The sequence below is a fragment of the Ylistrum balloti genome, unplaced genomic scaffold, assembly GCF_031769215.1.
Source record: "Ylistrum balloti isolate Yb309-2 unplaced genomic scaffold, AGI_CSIRO_Ybal_v1 Utg371608, whole genome shotgun sequence".
Taxonomy (NCBI): Eukaryota; Metazoa; Mollusca; class Bivalvia; order Pectinida; family Pectinidae; genus Ylistrum; species Ylistrum balloti.
In genome coordinates, this window is record NW_026782825.1 from 276,599 (window position 1) to 299,073 (window position 22,475).

Genomic DNA, 22,475 nt, shown 5'->3' on the forward strand with positions numbered 1-22,475 from the left:
TAACTTCAATCGCAGTTCAAATATTTTCTGTCGTTTGAGTACTTCAGACTTCAAGACTTTGATTGTTAACTTGATTATATACAAAGATATCTTAAAATGTATCATATGATATAAAGAAGACCAACTCTCAAAATTCTCGAGGTCACAAGGTAACACTTTCTCAATAACCATAACCGTGGAATAAAGAACAATTTAGTCCCCTCAATACCTTTCTTGACGTCGTCGAGCAGTGTGTTCCTGTCCCACTTCGAGCGCATATTACGAACCCCTCCGAACTTTTGTTGGGGACTTGTTGGGGAGAATTAAGTTTTCATTCTCAATGTCAATAAATCTCATTCATTTTTTGCTAAAAAACGTACCAACTAAGGCTACTGACATAATGACCAATGGATGTTAATTATTGCATACTTTATTGGAATTCTTCAATAGTAACTAGATACCGGGAAATACTTGTCTATACAAACATTCACAAAAGTAAAAAATACGCAACAAAAACAATAATTAAAGCTCAAAATTGATAAAACAATAGTAAAAAATATTAAAAAAAAAAGAATACGTTTTTACTGAGATCTACGAATACATACAAAAGAATGAGACCAGCTGCTCCGAAAGGACAAACTTCGTCGACGATACCCATTGTGTCAATCTTAATCCATCTGAGTAGAAATAAATCACGGTTCAAACCTGATAGCTCGATTACCAAGAACGAAACTGCAAGCGATACAAGCAGGTGTCAATAGCATATCCTTTAATTTTTCATATCGTACCTGGAAATGGCATTCTACGAAGATTACAAACACAGCATAATCCTCTTATGTCCATAATTCAAAATGAAACTAAGAGCAATGCAACGTTCAAACCTGTTGGACGCTGAATGATTCGTCTCGAATTAACATTAGGTATTCAAATCAGGTTTAGTATCGTCTAGTTGATTTTTGTGGTTCCCACTTATCACATTTATTTGTGAACATTTTACTTGCTCTTCGTCGACTTAAAAGATTCTTAATTTCCTGTAAAAATTTTAAAAAAGAAAGATATGTTTAGATCTCCACTTTTTTCCGGATTCCCAATGAATTAATTATTTTCGGATTTTGTAATCATTCCATAATTTAAAAACCTCATTTCCGTCTACGTCAATACCGGTTACTATAACAATCCTTTTAATCACTTTGAATAGAAGAATGCAAATGCAGCTACTTTGTTTTCATTAATTCTTTTTAAGAATAAACTGTTTCAGTCTTTGAGCTTTTTCCATGGCGATTTTTATTATCTGAACTGTTTGCCATGCATTTACTCATACAAGTTGTATCAAGACGAAAGAAGAATTCATGATGAAGTCGTACTGATTCGTGTAATCGTCATTATGTGTTATTTAATTTGTATTGAATCGCGCTCTTCAGATGTGCATCCTTTGCACAATTACTATAAGATAGATCATTTCGTTGATATTAACAGTCACGAATGTCTACACATTCTCGTCATGATTTTGTTTTTTAATGTATCCTCATACCGTACATCTATTTGAGCTCAGCTTTCTTATTTTCATCTACCATGATATCAAAGGAATGATCAAGCGATTTGGATTGATGTTTGTGATATGTATGTAACAAAACACAATTACAACATTTCAGAACACTGATTGAAAGCGTGGTCCATTGATAAATGGTATCGAATATATATATATATATATATATATATAAAACCCTATACATCAGTGTATCATTACAACGCCGACAGTAACATCAATGATATAGTTAGTTCTAAAAACCAATTTAGAACAGCAAAACACAAATAAAAGCCAATTACCGGGGCCTTTAATTCACATGATGAATACAAAAATAATGTTTTACACGTCCATGAATCAGATCCCAATAACCTTGCACAACTAAGTGAATAGTATAATTCAATGCATGGATCTTAAATACGATCAGCAGATTAGGATCCTATTCAGTATTCGTTGATAATAAAATATCAGAGAACTTGTAAAGTAGTCGTTTGACCTAGTATCCTCAAGTATTGTATTACAATACAGCTATTTACCTCTTCATATGTAAAACTAGGTACACTCTGCGCCATTGTTGGTGATATCAAAACCACATGTAGGTCACAAAGACATCTGGTATAACCTATTCAGAAAATATCTTGTGTCTGTTAAAATCAACACAAACACAATGCTATAAAATGATAAGATTACAGATATTCATTTCAACACAGCTTTAACAATACATCGACAGCCATCTCATGCAACTTATCCAACGTGACTTACATAAACAAAGGTTATAAGCAATGAAAACGGAACTCGTACTTATCTTATATACAATGCTGTTTTAATGCATGAACAGTATACACGCGTTTAAGAACAGGAAGTAAGAATTTTTGTTACGTTATCACAAGGAAATAAATTTTAAAAATGTTCAACATGTTGTGTGTTGTGATCAGCATATGTGGTGATAAAAGTGAAATAACAGATAGATACCAAGTCGGTTTTCTGGCTGACAACCTTTGTTGTGTTTCTGTTCCTAAGGCTACATTTCATCGATATCAGATACAAATTTGTCTTCTTGACCAGCATAATAATAAAACCATCACTGTGAACTAAAATAATCATATTTACGACCAGCAGGAAACATACAGCATTTATCATTATATACACTAACCATCAACACTATGACGCATGGCAGATCTACTACAGTGTATGTATCGGTTATAATATATGCGGGACATCCATCAGTGTAAATGTTAAAAGAAACACTCTTCGACTCTTGTGCTACATATAGTACAACTCAGTCAAATAACAAGTGAAAGGCTTTGACGCAAAGTTGTCTATTTTGTAAAGGGTTAGTCAGGTCACTTACTTTTAATCATATGTTTCCTGCTAAATTAAGTCTACGACGATTGCTTTTAATCTGAAATTATCTATTTGTAATGTTCTGTCAAAAGAAATTTGTAATTTAGTCCTTATAATGCGCCAACAACAGTGGAAAGTATGCGAGACGTTTAAACAAACAATGTATTAGTCGTAGTTGTAATGTATTATTATTCAACATACAGAAAAGTACAACACGGTAATACATTAAAAATGGCGCCTCTTTCCTTCAGTAGAGAGGTGTCTGTGGTGTATAAGCGGTTGTCTGGCTGCCTGTGAAAGCCACTATTTCTGGTACACAGTGATTACACACAGCTGCCCGACAGACGCGATCACGTGACTTGTAATAAACTCTCCGGTAACAGCTAAATTCCATCGATCTTCTGCACGCCGTAATATGCCTCTACTTGCAAAATCTGGGTCACGCTCCAAAAAATGGCCGCCGCTATATTTTATTTTCAGCATAACATTTCCTATATCTTTTCTTAGTCAGTGAAGAACATTGTCTGTGTCAAGATATACCATTCTATCGGGACTTTCACGAACTTCTCATCTGTCTAATCCAGTGAATGTTAGAATGTTTATTTAGAGTGATATAGACATGTTTTCAACGACACATGATCATGGACAGCAATTTTGTTTACGTTATAGTCCGTTTCTGTATTTCACAATAAAATTCTTCGTTGTTTAGGATTACGTTATATACACGTGTGTATCCATTCTCAATCTTTATATAAATATATTAACAAGTAATAATTGTTGAGCAAAATCGTCTGCCTTTATGATATATGTATATATATAACACAGAGATAGATCAGGCTTACATGTACTCCACGTTTAATGTTGTTTTAGTACATATAATTCTCTAGTACATATAATTCTCTAGTCTATTGTGATTTCCAGCGATGTGAAAATCCTGGTATACAGTTTCGTGTGTGATGATTTACCTCATAGTTTAAGTTGACTTATTAAGTAAAGTGTTTGATGAGAAAGGTCTATATATACTTGCAGCGTTTTCAGTACAAGAATGAACCTTGGTTTATACTGGAAATGAAGATTATATGCCTGACGAGAATAGGGAAAATGAACTATATAAAACCCTCTTAGAGTCATTTCGATCTCATTTCATACCTCAAGCTTATCCCTAACAGAAATTATACTATACTATATAGCACGTTTTAGTGATTAATAACGGGTATCACAACGTTAAGACTACTGTAGTCTCATTAATAACTATGATATTCGTCTTGTTAAATGCAATAAAGGATACGGTTGATTTCTGTTTATTTAAGAATTTATGAGAATTCCCTTTGTGAAAAAATATACACGAGATGTTTGTCTGACCCTTGAGTTTGGGGTCACTTTTTTCAGAGGATTATAAGGAAATGTGAGTGTTACTTTTATCAGCACCGTTTGGCTTTAATGAAAATTAGAGCTGGATTAGGACTGAAATATGTCAAAAATGTATTCAGTTGACATTTGTCTCCTGTACAATACATTATAATGAACGTCGGTGTGTCTTCCCTTGGTTTAGATACATTAACCAAATTCAGTCATACGTATATGTTATTATTTCGAAAAAAAAAGATGAAAAGATCCATCTTGAGTGTTAACATGACCAAAAAACCATTACACGTAATAGATTATACAACAGGCTACAAGTGATGAGCACCTTTCAATACGAAGGTGGAATTGGATAGATTAGAGCCAAATTGTGAATTGAATTGCATTACACAGCTGTTTCATCCTTCTGGGACTCTTCAGTGATGACAATGGCTTACATCGTTGGATCCTCGGAGGTGACGGAAGAAAATCAAGATTTGTGAAATGAAATGCCAAAACTCAGATGAAAAGGTGCAATAACTCCATAATTCAATAAATTCCATAAGGTTCAAAAAATGATGGTTGCTTTCAGGACAACGTCTCGAAAACAAAAAGGTTACGGAAAATGTTTGATACAGCTGATTAATCCGTCTAAGATTCGCCAGTGATACCAAAAGGCCGATATTGCGGGAGCAGAGAGGTATGTACTGGTGGAAAGAAATGTGTAAAAGGACTGGCCTTTGTTTTGTTTTTGTTTTTTGTTTTTTTTGTCTTTCATTGTACAGAATTATACCAACATTCAACATAACAACATCCAAACTAAATTTGAATAAAAAAAAGGAGGAGGGGGGAGGGGGTTCAAAATAAAAACAAAAGAAAGATTTACACGGATTCTTAAAAAAGTTACTAAGAGAATAAGATCAAGTGTCCTGAAAGAGTACAGATGATAACACAAACCACCAGAATGTATGATAAATCATCAGTAAGCTAAGATAACAAAAATCAGCATCTTTTCACATGAAAAACAAAATGTATCAGAGCGGCAGTTGTATCCCAAGGAATCAACGTGATCATGGAACAACAGGATTAAGAAAATATATTTAGGAAGGCAAGACGTAGCCACAAATGAAAATGACAAATGACGGCATATATATGCATGGCTTTCACAAACCTTCGAAATGAATTACAAAACATCGGATCTCAACGTTTACTCAAATAAATATTAGGATCTTGAATATTGTAATCTACCCAAATTAAGACAAAATTACCAATGATGAAACAACTAAATAATCTAAGCTGTTTATAATGAACGCATTTATATGCGTAAGAGGTCATTGTCTATGTTAAAATTGTGAGAGATCTTTCTCGAAGAAGAAACGAAGAAAATCATTCACAGATATCTGCTTGTCTGCATGTTCTTGTTAAAATTTGCTGGTTTGCTGTTGAAAATGTCGACTGCGGTAAGAATGTTGCATAATGATGAGGAGCGAATGACAAGCAACTATTCAGATTTTAAGTGATAATTCTGTAACGTTGGATTGTTTTGTTATAATACAAACTCATTAATAGAAGTTCAATTTACAAATGAATAGTTTATTTAACAAATATTGTATGGTACTGAGGGAAATCACCAAACAAATATGTATATGACCGAAGAGAGCGAGGTCCATAAGGATATGCCTGGGTGAATGACCAGTCCATAAACCCGGTATTGCCCGAAGAAACATGTAATATTTTTATAACATACCAAGTCTGCCTAGCATTTAAATGTATTCATACGATTTATACACGATATACTAACAATTTACATATATCACATTATATATAATATATATATATGGTCTGCGGATGGCAATTAAAACAAAAAATGTTTTTTCAACATGAGCAATTCAATGAAAATATAACTAATTAAAACAAGACAAAAAGAAACATTGAAGTCAAGTCACAGAGATCACACAAGCTACACGATGGACCTTTCTATTCTGAGTACGTGAATTTAGACAACTCGGTCTTTTACTAAGACGTCACAATACAATATATAGTGTCGGCCTCTTGTCCTTAACCTAATATACAATTATGGACTTTTTACATCGCCTCGGTTAATATCTGTTTGCTTCTGGTTAATATCACACGATATTAACCAAGTAAAAATGTCAAATATGTTTTATAATATAATCAAACCAAATCAATGATGGCGCATATGATTTCCTGTGCAGGAGAAGCAAACACACCATCCGACTCTTTTCAGGTCGTCGTTCCGGAAATAGTAACCCGAATGTAAGAATATTTGCAGATCTATTTTTAGCGGGATTTGATATTAATCGTTTTTCATATGATAATTAGTTTTCTGATATAAACTGGTAGAACTTGAAATTTCCAGTTGATATCACGATTAAACAAAAGTCACATGATTGTAATCCATTCAATGGCAGAAGGCGTACAGCCACATCTTGTGATAAAATATAAGCTAACTATTATAATTAGTTCGACACTATAATGAATAAGCATTGACCAACACAACAAATAAAATACCAACAAACCAACAGAATCGTAATTCAAATCGAAGTAGATGAATCTAGGGGAAAATATAAACAAAAGTTGACACGGAGAATAAAACCATGTGTTCGGAAGAATACGCCTCTTCTGCTTCATCGACGATACCCGTCATGTAAACCTTGGTCAATCCAAGTAAATAATGTCAAGTTCTCAGAAGAGAACAAGGTATACAACAACGTAACAAACGAGTAAACTAACGAGCATCACACGCGTTCAGCTAGATATAAGGAAATGTAACAAGAATAACCATTGCTTTCTTGACATTCCAATAGATAACCTCCTGAATACTCAACTGTTTAGACCATTAATTAGATACAAGCAGTAGTTACATGCTTGACTTACTGAACCCGATGACAGACGACCCTTCATATAGAGTTTACCTACACATTCTTTTCACCGTTTAATCTAAATGAATCACATCTTCCTAACAACGTCTCAGTGCCGAATGATATATTTAGTGTTTGAGTGCACGGTTACCGTAATGATCGGTTGTAAAGATCTATGGGTGAAATCCGTTGATAGATTTAATTAAACATCAATTTAACACATTTTTAACAGTATACTAGCATGCATATAAAACACGCTTTCAGTTTTTAAATTGATGAACAAACTAAACTTGTTTGTGAAACTTCGAAAATGACTCATACGATCTATGTGATATATTCTGAAAGGAATGACTTCAGTTTACATTTGTGAAGTTCTGGTTCGTCAAGCTGATACATGCTTACTTTGAATAGCGCCAAGAAAATACGGTATGAGATTTCCATATAAATAACAGCCATTTTTGTAATACTTAAGTTCCATTTTGCCTCCTTAACAGATGAGATAAAGAAAAATTTCCAATGGTTACGACATTTGATCTGCAAAACATTTAAGTGTATTTTATCGACATATGTTTAAAGTGTCTTTCCAAATTAAGATACATAAATCTCCTTCTCCCTAACTACATCAAATGTACCATTGATTTTAAGATTTAAGATTAAGACTTATCACAACCTGAACTAGTGTCCTATGATTAGTTAGGGAAATTAATTTGATATAACGGAATTAGAAAAGAGTGCATATATAGGGAACGTTTGCCTCTTCTTAGAGTGACATTTTGCGAATAAAAATGCTTGACAAAGAAAATAAAGAAAAAAATCTGAATGAGGGTTTGATTGGCAAAAACTTGATTCAATTACAATTTTCCTAATAGTATTTTTCTTTTTATCCATTACAATTTACATTAATGAAAATATGTATCTACGTCAAAGTAATTAGTAAAAAGAAAGGTTTTTGTTGACAATAGCATTCCTTTGAACTATATTGTACATCTCGGTGTAAATTTAATGCATATAACAGCTAATTGAATATTTACTTCATCTGACTTTCTAAATAATCTTAAAGCTACTTTGGTATCATCTATCTGTAATTTCATCAATCATCAATATTAACGTTTCCATAACAGTCTACGCATTAACGTACAGAAACGTTGGTGAGATGGCTTAGTCATAAGCCTAATCAACAAAAAACCAAAATGTCAACATAATCAAACCTCAAAAGCAATAACACTATGCAACATATGAGCAAACGACCAGGTGTTCTGAAAGAGTAAGCGTATTCTGATAACGATATGTTAATGATATGTCAATAAGCCATATTTACTGTAAACTATAGATAGGAAAATATACACCTTATAAGGCATTCGTCTCTCAGTTGAAAATATTGAACAATTTACGATATATGAATATGTGTTGAAATTCATCAATGCATTATTTATATTCTGTTAATTGTCTATAGTCTTTCTTAAAATATTTACTACTTATGTTATAAATTGTCTCTCAGCAGACTACGTTTGACAATTCTTAATCGGACTACTTTACTTACATTGTATTTATTATTGGCATGTTCCCTTGCAGATGATATTTAAATTACGGAGGTTCAAATTTCTTTCATAATTCAAATATTCTTCAATATCTTTTGGTATGAAGAAACAGGCGTAATTTTCATTCAAATTTATTCTAAATTTAGAACAGGAAAATACTTAAGATTTTTTATTCACCTTAAGATTTGAAATTAACAACATGTAGTTCAAGTTTATAAAGGATCAAACACGCTGTCTAATACATAACAATAAATCAGTTAATCTGCATGAGGTTTCGAGCTTTACTTTAGGTCTTTAAATCTTGTATTTTCTCACTGGAACAAAAATAACATTTTATTATCTACATGTACATACTGATGAAAGATATTCTAATCGTTATATATATAGAAGGCATTTCAGAATCTTGATCACTAGTCTGGACGGGTAAGTGTTTCTACCGCAGCAATATCTGTCAAGTAAACGTTGGTTAATCCAACTACTGCCACGTTCTGAAATGTAAACAATGTTTATAGTAATGGCACCAGTAGGCATATCATCAAGCAATGAACACATCTAATATTCTCTTGTGAAGGTCTTATCAAAACAGGTAACAAAGACCTTGCAAAGTCTATTATTTCACTGTAAGATATATTGACATCTGGTCTTTAAAGAACAAGGAAATTATTAACCACGTCCATCGTATATGCCCACCAGAATTGGAAATTAAGGCCACGATAGACTCTTCTACATCAGCCGCTTATCTCGACTTTATCCAACAATGAAACTATCATGGACAGATTTCCACCAAGCTGTATGATAAACGTCTATTGTGAATTTTCCACTTCTGGATAGCGACATTCTTGCATCCCCAACCTGTCGTGTTTACATGCCGCAGTCGATTCCCAATATCACGGTTGTAGTGCAAGAAGTCCTCAACTGATGGTCAAACTCGAAACAATGGGTTTCAAAAGATGCAGAATGATTAAATTTATAAAAAAAATATTTATGGTCGCCATAGTGATCTCATTTCTTTGTGCGATATGAAGCTGGACGTATTTGATGTTCGTTAATTTGCATGTAGGTTCCGTTGTTGTATAATTTATTCTTATTTCAAAAAGCGAAATTACTTACTTGGACTCGCCATTGTTTACATGGCGTTTGTAGTCGTTGAAGCAGATAACACTTATCTTCCAGGGTTTCAAGGCGACTCCGTGTCAATCTTTCTTTTGTTTATATTTTGCACTAGTTTAATTGATTTTGAGTTTGGATTTTGATTATGTTGACATGTTGGTATTTTCGTGTTGTTTTTTTAACATCTTGCACCTCTCGAACCCCTGTTTATCTGTCATATGTCGTTATCTTTCACGTAAATCATGATGTTGGAAAGCTGCCTTTGGTTAAATGTTAAATTGAAAGATGGTCTGTGTTACCAATTTTGAGAAACTCCACGCTAAATTCTTTCGACAATTACGCCAAGAGCACAATTAGTTCATATGATCTCTCTTCTCTGTAAATGTTCGGTTCGCCAAAACATATCCGGTATAATTTGAAACCATCCATTAATTCTCATGCTCTTACACTTTCATCGTCAGAGAATTCAGCCGTTCATTTGGTTGTAACGTTGTCAGTATGCAGAACGAGGAAAAAATAGTGTTCTGAAGGAAGTGATTATTCGGGAGAGAATGTTCAGAGGCTGTATGGCATTTTTTCAACATTCAAATTTCGTTAATTGTACTTCATATTGACTGTGATATAAAAGTGACGGTCAGTAATTACATATGAATCGTTGTTGGAATAATATAAAGTTGTCCAATTTGAAAATAACCTTTCAATATATTTGGTGTTTGATTATTTGCTTTACTAAATATGTTCTTATCTTATCTGAAATAATAAATAAATTTACTAACGAATCCATATTTCCTTTACAGGGCAGGGACAATGCATATTTTGTTTCTGATCCCGTAGTGACATTATTATCTAACATTAAATTATTGATTTTCTTGGGGGATGTCTTTTGTCGTTGATTTCTTGAGTGCATAATTAGTATAAGTGCATTTCAAATGACAAAGAATTATTTATTTTATTATTGTTATTATTATAATTAACACCTTTTTGAAAATCACGAAAATTGCGCCCAATGATTTCACAGTTGATTATGGGGAGTTTTATTATCGCAATTTCCATCCTAATTGGACAATTTTCATGTCTGTTAGCGGTACAAAAGTTGTGTTTCTTACTAAAGCTTGTAGATTCTTTATCACTGGCCCGGTTCTTATTTTGTACACTTGAGATTATTTGGATTTAGTTCAGATGGAACGTGTAATAACCCTCCGGAACATCAGACACATTTGTTTGCTTTGTCAATTATCTATAAGTAAGTTTTTCATTTGTTCATGTATTGCTCAAGTGTAATGAAACATGATTTCTAGTTTAACTTATATTAAATTCTCTCATACACTAAAGGTATGATCAATACCTTACAATCCCATCATAAATATTCAGGTTCAAGTCTTCTCTCGTCAAAAAGGATGATACATAGGCATCATTTTCTCCAAACCTCTACTGATATGTAAGTATTCCATCAACATCCCATCACTGCCAATTCGACAACAGCTTTACAACATGTATCGTGGTTTAAATAGCCATGCTGAGAAGTAAATAATTATAAATCCATAACGATGTTAATGTACATCGTATACACAACAAGAACATTTCTGAAACAGACTATACCTTGCCGGCCGTTCCCAGTGGTGTATGGTAATGAACATCTCACAAGCGGTGACTCATTGAGGCGTTCAGAAAATTCGACTGCTTCCCCTCGGGATATTTTTGTCGTTAACACGCAATGTAAAGGAAATCTTAACAAACGCGTAGTGAAGACGATAGTATATTGATATAGTATACTTCTAACGATATTCAGAATGACCTGATAATAATATATGTTTTGTACTCTATCATATGTGTAGGTGTATTTGTGTGAATGTGTTATATATTAATGAATGGATGTACAAAAACCAGGGATATCGAAACTTAACAATGCGTGTACTGTTAACACCAACCAATCACACTTAAATTGTGATATGAATAAGACGTAATACGTTAACAAAAACAAACCGGTGGTATCGGGTTAGATTGGAAGAGCACAATAACCTAAGACCTGTGCAATGAGGAAGGACTTGACAGAGAATGCTGTTCAAACCCTTAGCGAACGATGTGTTAAATGTGTAGGATAACAGGTCCAAATTAAGACAATATGTTTTTGTTATCATATCAGGAGAATTTATCAAGTCACAAATATCTTGCAAAGTCGTTTAATATCACTTTCAGATAAATTGATATCGTTTTGTCTGTAAATAACAAGATATTTGTAGACCATGTCCATCGAATATATCCACCAGAATTGGAAATCAGGGACAAGACAGATTTTCTATATCAGTTGCTTAATTAGATTTTCCCTACAACAAAATATGGACAGCTTTACACCTAGCTGTATGTGAATTTTCCACTTCTGGAGAGCAAATACTCTGCTTCCGCTACCTATAGTGCTCACAAGTTGCTGTTGATTCGATATTCACGAATCTGTTCCAATGGTGACGATTTCTGATTTAGGGATATTCTATTTTCTGTTGGTTTCGGTCCTGTTATCATTTTGGAGCAAGCCATTATATACTTAGATTTACATGTTGGTGTCGTCGATGAACCAAAATACGTTTATTCATCTTGGTCTTAATGTCCTTGTACTTTTTCAGGAGACTCTATGTAAATTTTTCTTTTGTTCATATTTTACCCTTGTTTTATTGAGTTTGGATTACGGTTATGTTGAAATGTTGGCATTTTCTAGTTTTCTTTAAGTGAAAACTGTTTTACCTATATATTTGATATCTTAATTGTTATGCTTGGAATATTCGACAATTGTTATATGTGTATATTTCAATATGAAAAGATGATTATCGCTGTGTCGTAAGGGAATGTCAGTGTCCATTTATATCCAAATATATCATTTTCACGGGGTCGAAAACTACGTCATTAATTCTGCAAATAGACAAGCAACGGTGTTTGACAATAATATTTGAATATCAGTAAGATATTTAAGATAGTTTCAATATATTAGTCATACCTGTATAACAAATTCGGGAATAAAAAAGAAACAACTGACCAGTTGATATCAAAACAGCTGAAAAATCTAACAGAATTGATAAACAAAAGTGACAACTATCACGCTTGGTATCTATATATAGCAATAACATTTGATATGTTGGACATCAAACTGCAGAGGAAACTTATAGGACACCAAAATAACAGAACCAATTGACGGGTAAATGACTTCAAATTAACAGGAAAACACTGGACAGTGAAAAAACTAATTGACAAATTATCATATCAACAGAAAAGAACTGTTTGGCAGGACATTGAACCAACAGAAAAATATAATAATAATATTAATAATGATAAACTTTATTTATTGAGGATATAAAACAAGCCAACGGCTAATCTTCCTCATGGTCCTATGGTTAGTAAAATAATGTTAGTTAAAATCTACAAAGTTACATACATGAATCAAGTTTAAACTACAAACTACATATTAAACAACAATGGGATTTTAAACTACATCTTAGAAAAAAACAGATATTAATTAAAATTATCACAAAATGCCCCATTACTCATGCAAAAATTATTTCATCAAGTAAATGGCAGGTGCCTAATATACATACATGGTATTATAGCAAAACAGATAAAAATTGATATAGTTATACGCTAATATAGCATAGTCTTAAATTTAGGTCAATATGGTGGTAAAAAAGGTTGAATAAGAATGTCAAATATATCACAAAGAGATCTAAGACATAGATACAAGGTGTTGAATAAGTTTTCTTTTAAAAGTGGAAAAACAGTGCACATTCTTAATATCATTTGGTAAAATATTCCATTCTTTAATACTGTCAGTAAGAAATTGTTTAGAATAAAACAAAGTTCTATGTTTTGGCACTTGGAAATTGTTTTCAGAAGCATATCTAGTATTCCTGCAGTGACCATTCTGCACTAGTGATACAAATATAACAGGCGACACATGAAAACAGCAAAATAAATAAACAGACAACGGGCATCAAAAATACCGAAAAACAGGCAGGACAATGAAACAATGGCAAGGAAACCTAAGAGGCATGATATAAAAATAACCGAAGGTTTTAACAGACAAAGGGCATCAAAACAACGGGCAAAAAACAGTCAGGATACTTAAACAACAGTTAACAATAACAGACTGGACATAAAATCAACAGAAAGGAGCTAACACGTAGGACGCTAAAAGACTACAATAGACAGTCAGGACCACAAAAGACAGGTAGGACATTAAAAGACTACAATAGACAGTCAGGACCACAAAAGACAGGTAAGGACAATAAAAGACTACAATAGACAGTCAGGACCACAAAAGACAGGTAGGACATTAAAAGACTAAAATAGACAGTCAGGACTACAAAAGACAGGTAGGACATTAAAAGACTACAATAGACAGTCAGGACCACAAAAGACAGGTAGAACATTAGAAAACAGGACAAATTAACAAGATAAACTTTGAAGCAGCAGTAAACAAAGTACAGGCAGTATTTCAAAATGAATGAATAAAGGGGCAACAAGTCAGGATATTGAAACAACAGAAAAACAAAACCAAAAGGTAGGATAGTAAGTCAACTAACAGGCACGACATCAACACAACTGACAAAGCCTCTCAAGTGGGGTTTTAAAACTACAGAAAACAGGTAGGATACACAACAGTAAACACGAAATAGGCATTAAACAGTGACAAATGATGCCAAAATAAAAATTCAGTAAGAACATTGAAACAATAGCAAAAAAAAAGGAGAACAGGAAAAATTAACAGGCAGGACATGAAAACAAAAGTGAAACAACTGGAAGGCATGGCATCAAATCAATTGAGCCATTTAAAAGACAAACATCATTTTAACAGCAGGAAAAACAGTCAGGATATCGAAATAACAGGAAAAAAAATAAACAGGCAACACATCAAATCAACAGAAAGTAATTACTATACTGGACACCAAAAAATGACAGATTAAATTTAAAGGCATAGGGTCTCAAAACGTCGGGCAAACAGGATATTAAATCAACAAAAAAATAAACAAGCAGAACATAAGAAACAGAACAAATTGACAAGAAAGACATCAAAACAACAGAAATCATTTAACAGTCAGGACATCAAAAAACAGATATGATTTAACAGGCTGGACATTAAAACAACACAAGTAGGATATAGATTTGGCATCAAAAATACAATAAAAATAAAACACACGCGACAACAAACCAAAAGAGAGCATTCCAAATGCAGGACATAAAAAACCAAAGATACTGAACAAGTTGAACATTATAACAGTAAAATCATCCTGTGGACACCACAACATACACAAAAAAAAAAAAACCGGCAGAAATAACAGACAGGACAGAAAATTGACAGAAAACACAAGATATTTAAAAAAAAACACACACACAAAAAGGGCATCAAATCAGAAATCATTAAAAAGTCAGGACATCAAAACAACAGGAATCATTTAACAGTCGGGACATCAAAACAGAAATCATTCTACAGTCAGAACATTAAAACAGAAATCATTCTACAGTCAGAACATGAAAACAGAAATCATTCTACATTCAAGACATCAAAACAAAAATTATTCAACAGTCACGACATCAAAACAGAAATCATTCTACAGTCAGGACATGAAAAAAATCAATCAAGACGACAGAAAAAAAATGAACAAGCGGGACATAAAGACGGCAGAAAAGAAGCGAACAAAATGGACAACAAGACGACAGAAAAAAACGAACAAGCGGGACATCAAGACGACAAAAAAAAATGAACAAGCGGGACATCAAGACGACAGAAAAAAACGAACAAGCGGGACATCAAGACGACAGAAAAAAACGAACAAAAGGGACATCAAGACGACAGAAAAAAAACGAACAAACATGACAACAAGACGACAGAAAAAAAATGAACAAGCGGGACATCAAGACGAAAGAAAAAAAAGAAACAAGCGGTACATAAAGAAGACAGAAAAGAAACGAACAAAATGGACATCAAGACGACAAAAAAGCGAACAAAAGGGACATCAAGACGACAGAAAAAAATGAACAAGCGGGACATCAAGACGACAAATAAAAAATGAACAAGCGGGACATAAAGACGGCAGAAAAGAAGCGAACAAAATGGACAACAAGACGACAGAAAAAAACGAACAAGGGGGACATCAAGACGACAGAAAAAAAGCGAACAAGCGGGACATCAAGACGACAGAATAAAACGAACAAAAGGGAAATCAAGACGACAGAAAAAAAAAGCAACAAGCGCGACATCAAGACGACAGAAAAAAAAATGAACAAGCGGGACATAAAGACGACAGAAAAAAACCGAACAAATGTAACATCAAGACGACAGAAAAAAACGAACAAAAGTAACATCAAGACGACAGAAAAAAAAACGAACAAAAGAGACATCAAGACGACAAAAAAAACGAACAAGCGGGACATCAAGACAACAGAAAAAAGCAAAAAAATGAACAAGCGGGACATAAAGACAACAGAAAAAAAACGAACAAGCGCGAAATCAAGACGACAGAAAAAAACGAACCAGCTTGAAAACAAGCTCCAAAAACAAGATGACAGAAAATAAAACGAACAAAAGGGACATCAAGACGGCAGAAAAAAAGCGAACAAAAGGGACAACAAGACGGCAGAAAAAAAATGAACAAGCGGAACATCAAGACGACAAAGAAAGCAAAAAAATGAACAAGCGGAACGTGAAGACGAATAAAAGGGACATCAAGACGACAGAAAAAAATGAACAAGCGGGACATCAAGATGACAGAAAAAAACGAACAAGATTCAAAGCAAGATGACAAAAAGGAAAACGAACAAACGGGACATCAAGACGACAGAAAAAAAACGAACAGAAAAAAAATGAACAAGCGGGACATCAAGACGAGAGAAAAAAAATAAACAAGCGGTACATAAAGAAGACAGAAAAGAAACGAACAAAATGGACATCAAGACGACAAAAAAAGCGAACAAAAGGGACATCAAGACGACAGAAAAAAACAAAAAAGCGACGACAGAAAAAAAAACGAACAAAACGGACATAAAGAAGACAGAAAAAAGCGAACAAAAGGGACATCAAGACAACAAAAAAAAAACGAACAAGCGGGACATCAAGACGACAGAAAAAAAATGAACAAGCGGGACATAAAGACGACAGAAGAAAAACGAATAAACATGACATCAAGACGACAGAAAAAAAACCGAACAAAAGGGACATCAAGACGACAGAAAATAAAACGAACAAAAGGGACATCAAGACGACAGAATAAAACAGAACAAAAGGGACATCAAGACGACAGAAAAAAGCGAACAAAAGGGACATAAAGACAACAAAAAAAAGCGAACAAAAGGGACATCAAGACGACAGAAAACAAATGAACAAACGGGACATCAAGACGACAGAAAAAAATGAACAAGCGGGACATCAAGACGACAGAAAAAAACGAAAAAAGGGACATCAAGAACAGAAAAAAAAAACAAAAAGACATCAAGAGACGACAGAAAAAAAAAACGAACAAAAGCTGGAAATAAAGACGACAGATCAAAAACGAACAAACTTGACATAAAAATGAGAGAGAGAAACGAACAAGCGGGACATCGAGACGACAGAAAAAAAACGAACAAAAGAGACATCAAGACGACAAAAAAAAAACGAACAAGCGGGACATCAAGACAACAGAAAAAAGCAAAAAAATGAACAAGCGGGACATAAAGACGACAGATCAAAAACGAACAAAAGGGAAATCAAGACGACAGAAAAAAAAAGCAACAAGCGGGACATCAAGACGACAGAAAAAAAAATGAACAAGCGGGACATCAAGACGACAGAATAAAACAGAACAAAAGGGACATCAAGACGACAGAAAAAAAACGAACAAAAGTAACATCAAGACAACATAATCAAACAGAACAAAAGGGACATCAAGACAACAGAAAAAATAGAACAAGAGGGACATGAACAAAAACATGACATCAAGACGACAGAAAAAAGCGTAGAAAAGGGATATAAAGACAACAAAACAAAAAAGCGAACAAAAGGGACATCAAGACGACTAAAAAAAATAGCAAAAGTAACATCAAACGACAGAAAAAAAACCGAACAAACATGTAACATCAAGACTACATAAAAAAACGAACAAACGGGACATCAAGACGACAGAAAAAAAGCGAACAAAAGGGACAACAAGACGGCAGAAAAAAAGCGAACAAAAGGGATATCAAGACGGCAGAAAAAACGAACTAGCGGGACATAAAGACGACAAAAAAAGCGAACAAAAGGGACATCAAGACGACAGAACAAAAGCGAACAAACGAACAAAAGGGACATGAAGACGACAGAAAAAAATTACGAACAAACGGGACATCAAGACGAAAAAAGAAAAAAAAACGACAGAAAAAAATGAAAAAGCGGGAAATCAAGACGACAGAAAAAAAAAGCAACAAGCGGGACATCAAGACGACAGAAAAAAAAATGAACAAGCGGGACATAAAGACGACAGAAAAAAAACCGAACCAATGTAACATCAAGACGACAGAAAAAAACGAACAAGCGGGACATCAGGACGACAGAAAAAACGAACAAGCGGGACATCAAGACGACAGAAAATAAAACGAACAAAAGGGACATCAAGACGACAGAAAAAAACCGAACAAATGGGACATCAAGACGGCAGAAAAAAACGAACAAAAGTAACATCAAGATAACAGAAAAAGCGAACAAAAGGGACATCAAGACAACAAAAAAAAAGCGAACAAAAGGGACATCAAGACGACAAAAAAAGCGAACAAAAGGGACATCAAGACGACAGAAAAAAAACGAACAAAAGGGATATCAAGACGGCAGAAAAAAACGAACTAGTGGGACATCAAGACGACAGAAAACAAATGAACAAGCGGGACATCAAGACGACAGAAAAAAAATGAACAAGCGGCACATAACGACAGCAGAAAAGAAGCGAACAAGCGGGACAACAAGACGGTAGAAAAAACGAACAAGCGGCAAATCAAGACGACAGAAAAAAACGAACAAAAGGGACATCAAGACGACAGAAAAAAAGCGAACAAAAGGGACGTCAAGAACACAGAAAAAAACGAACAAAAGGGACATCAAGACGACAGAAAAAAATGAACAAGCGGGACATCAAGACGACAAATAAAAAATGAACAAGCGGGACATCAAGACGACAGAAAAAACGAACAAGCGGGACCTCAGAAATGAAATAAAGCGAACAAAAGACACGAGAAAACGAACCAACTTGACATGAAAATGAGAGAGAGAAACGAAAAAGCGGGAAATCAAGACGACAGAAAATAAAACGAACAAAAGGGACATCAAGACGACAGAAAAAAACCGAAGAAATGGGACATCAAGACGGCAGAAAAAAACAAAACGAACAAAAGGGACATCAAGACGACAGAAAAAAAAATGAACAAGCGGGACATCAAGACGACAGAAGAAAAACGAACAAACATGACATCAAGACGACAAATAAAAAATGAACAAAAACGACATCAAGACGACATAAAAAAACGAACAAGCGGGACCTCAGGACGACACGAAAAAACGAACGAAATGGACATAAAGACGACAGAAAAAAGCGAACAAAAGGGACATCAAGACGACAGAATAAAACAGAACAAAAGGGACATCAAGACGACAGAAAAAAAAGCGAACTAAAGGTATATCAGGCCGACAGAAAAAAACGAACAAGTGGGACATAAAGACGGCAGAAAAAAAAGAACAGAAGTAACATCAAGACGACAGAAAAAAAAACGAACAGCTTGACTTCAAGACGACAGAAAATAAAACGAACAAAAGGGATATCAAGACGACAGAGAAAAGCGAACAAAAGGGACATCAAGACAACAAAAAAAATCGAACAAAAGGGACATCAAGACGACAAAAAAAAAGCGAACAAAAGGGACATCAAGACGACAGAAAACAAATGAACAAAAGGGACATCAAGACGACAGAAAAAAACGAACAAAAACGACATCAAGAAAACAGACACAAAAATGAACAAACGGGACATCAAGACGACAGAAAAAAAATGAACAAGCGGGACATCAAGACGACAGAATAAAACGAACAAAAGGGACATCAAGACGACAGAAAAAAAGCGAACAAAAGGGATATCAAGACGACAGAATAAAACCGAACAAAAGGGACGTCAAGACGACAGAAAAAAGCGACTTAAAGGTATATCAGGACGACAGAAAAAAACGAACAAGCGGGACATCAAGACGACAGAAAAATAATCAACAAGCGGGACATCAAGACGACAGAAAAAACGAACAAGCGGGACATCAAGACGACAGAAAAAACGAACAAGCGGGAATTCAAGACGACAGAAAAAAAGCGAACAAAAGGGATATCAAGTCAACAGAAAAAAACGAACAAGGGGGACATCAAGACGACAGAAAAAAACGAACAAAAACGACATCAAGACGACAGAAAAAACGAAAGCGGGACATCAAGACGACAGAAAAAAAAACGAACAAATGGACATCAAGACGACAGAAAAAAACGAACAAAAGGGACATAAAGACGACAGGAAAGAGCAAACAAAAGGGACATCAAGACGACAGAAAACAAATGAACAAACGGGACATCAAGACGACAGAAAAAAAATGAACAAGCGGGACATCAAGACGACAGAAGAAAAACGAACAAACATGACATCAAGACGACAGAAAAAAACGAACCAGCTTGAAAGCAAGATGACAGAAAATAAAACGAACAAAAGGGACATCAAGACGGGACATCAAGACAACAGAAAAAATAGAACAAGCGGGACATCAAGACGACAGAAAAAAGCGAACAAAAGGGACATCAAGACGACAGAAAACAAATGAACAAGCGGGACATCAAGACGACAGAAAAAAAATGAACAAGCGGGACATAAAGACGACAGAAAAAAGCGAACAAAAGGGACATCAAGACGGCAGAAAAAAAACGAACAAGCGGGACATAAAGACGACAGAAAAAAAACGAACAAAAGTAACATCAAGACGGCAGAAAAAAAAGCGAACAAAAATGACAACAAGACGACAGAAAAAAACGAACAAAAGGGACATCAAGACGACAAATAAAAAATGAACAAAAACGACATCAAGACGACAGAAAAAAACGAACAAAAGGGACATCAAGACGACAAAAAAAAGCGAACAAATGGGACATCAAGACGACGGGAAAAAAGCGAACAAAAGGGACATCAAGACGACAGAAAAAAAAACGAACAAATGTAACATCAAGACTACAGAAAAAACGAACAAAAGAGACATCAAGACGACAGAAAAAAAAACCGAACAAATGTAACATCAATACGACAGAAAAAAAGCGAACAAAAGGGACATCAAGACGACAGAAAAAAACGAACAAAAGGGACATCAAGACGGGACATCAAGACGACAGAAAACAAATGAACAAGCGGGACATCAAGACGACAGAAAAAAAATGAACAAAAGAGACATCAAGACGACCAAAAAAAAAAAACGAACAAAAGGGACATCAAAGAGACAAAAAAAACGAACAAAAGGGACATCAAGACGACAAAAAAAACACCGAAAAAAAGGGACATCAAGACGACAGAAAAAAAAGCAACAAGCGGGACATCAAGACGACAGAAAATAATCAACAAGCGGGACATCAAGACGACAGAAAAAAAGCGAACAAAAGTAACATAAAGACGACAGAAAAAAACGAACAAAATTAACATCAAGACCGCAGAAAAAAGCGAACAAAAGGGACATCAAGACGGCAGAAAAAAACGAACAAGCGGGACATCAAGACGACAGAAAAAAAAACGAATAAATGTAACATCAAGACGATAGAAAAAAACGAACAAGCGGGACATCAGGACGACCAAAAGAAAACGAACAAAAGAGACATCAAGACGACAAAAAAAAACGAACAAAAGGGACATCAGAAATGAAATAAAGCGAACAAAAGAAACATAACACGACAGAAAAAAAACCGAACAAAAGCAACATCAAGACAACAGGAAAAAACGAACAAAAGTAACATCAAGACGGCAGAAAAAAGCGAACAAAAGAGACATCAAGACGGCAGAAAAAGCGAACAAGGGGGACATCAAGACGACAGAAAAAAACGAACAAGCGGGACATCAAGACAACAGAAAAAAACCAAACAAATGTAACATCAAGACTACAGAAAAAAAACGAACAAGCGGGACATCAAGACGACACGAAAAAAGCGAACAAAAGGGATATCAAGACGACAGATTAAAACCGAACAAAAGGGACATCAAGACGACAGAAAAAAACCAGAACAAAAGCGGGACATCAAGACGACAGAAAAGAATCAACAAGCGGGACATCAAGACGACAGAAAAAAAGCGAACAAAAGTAACATAAAGACGGCAGAAAAAAAACGAACCAGCTTGAAAGCAAGATGACAGAAAATAAAACGAACAAAAGGGACATCAAGACGACAGAAGAAAAACGAACAAACATGACAACAAGACGACAGAAAAAAACGAACAAAAGGGACATCAAGACGACAAATAAAAAATGAACAAAAACGACATCAAGACGACAGAAAAAAACGAACAAGCGGGACATCAAGACGACAGAAAAAAAACGAACAAAAGAGACATCAAGACGACAAAAAAAAACGAACAAAAGTAACATAAAGACGACAGAAAAAAACCCGAACAAAAGCAACATCAAGACGACAGAAAAAACGAACAAGCGGGACCTCAGACGAATGAAAAAACGAAACGACATATAAATGAAAAGTTACATCAAGACGAC

General features: G+C 34.6%; 1 protein-coding gene across 1 annotated transcript; it reads left to right on the forward strand.

Annotated features, from left to right (window-relative positions):
- Nucleotides 1–16,336: 16,336 nt before the first annotated feature.
- On the forward strand, nt 16,337–18,185 carry LOC132563155 (uncharacterized; the record flags this gene model as incomplete). Its single annotated transcript, XM_060227916.1, has 3 exons — nt 16,337–16,402; nt 16,619–16,723; nt 18,135–18,185. Coding segments are annotated over 3 exons (222 nt in total), but the record flags the coding sequence as incomplete, so codon positions are not given.
- Between the last annotated feature and the right edge of the window lie 4,290 nt (nt 18,186–22,475).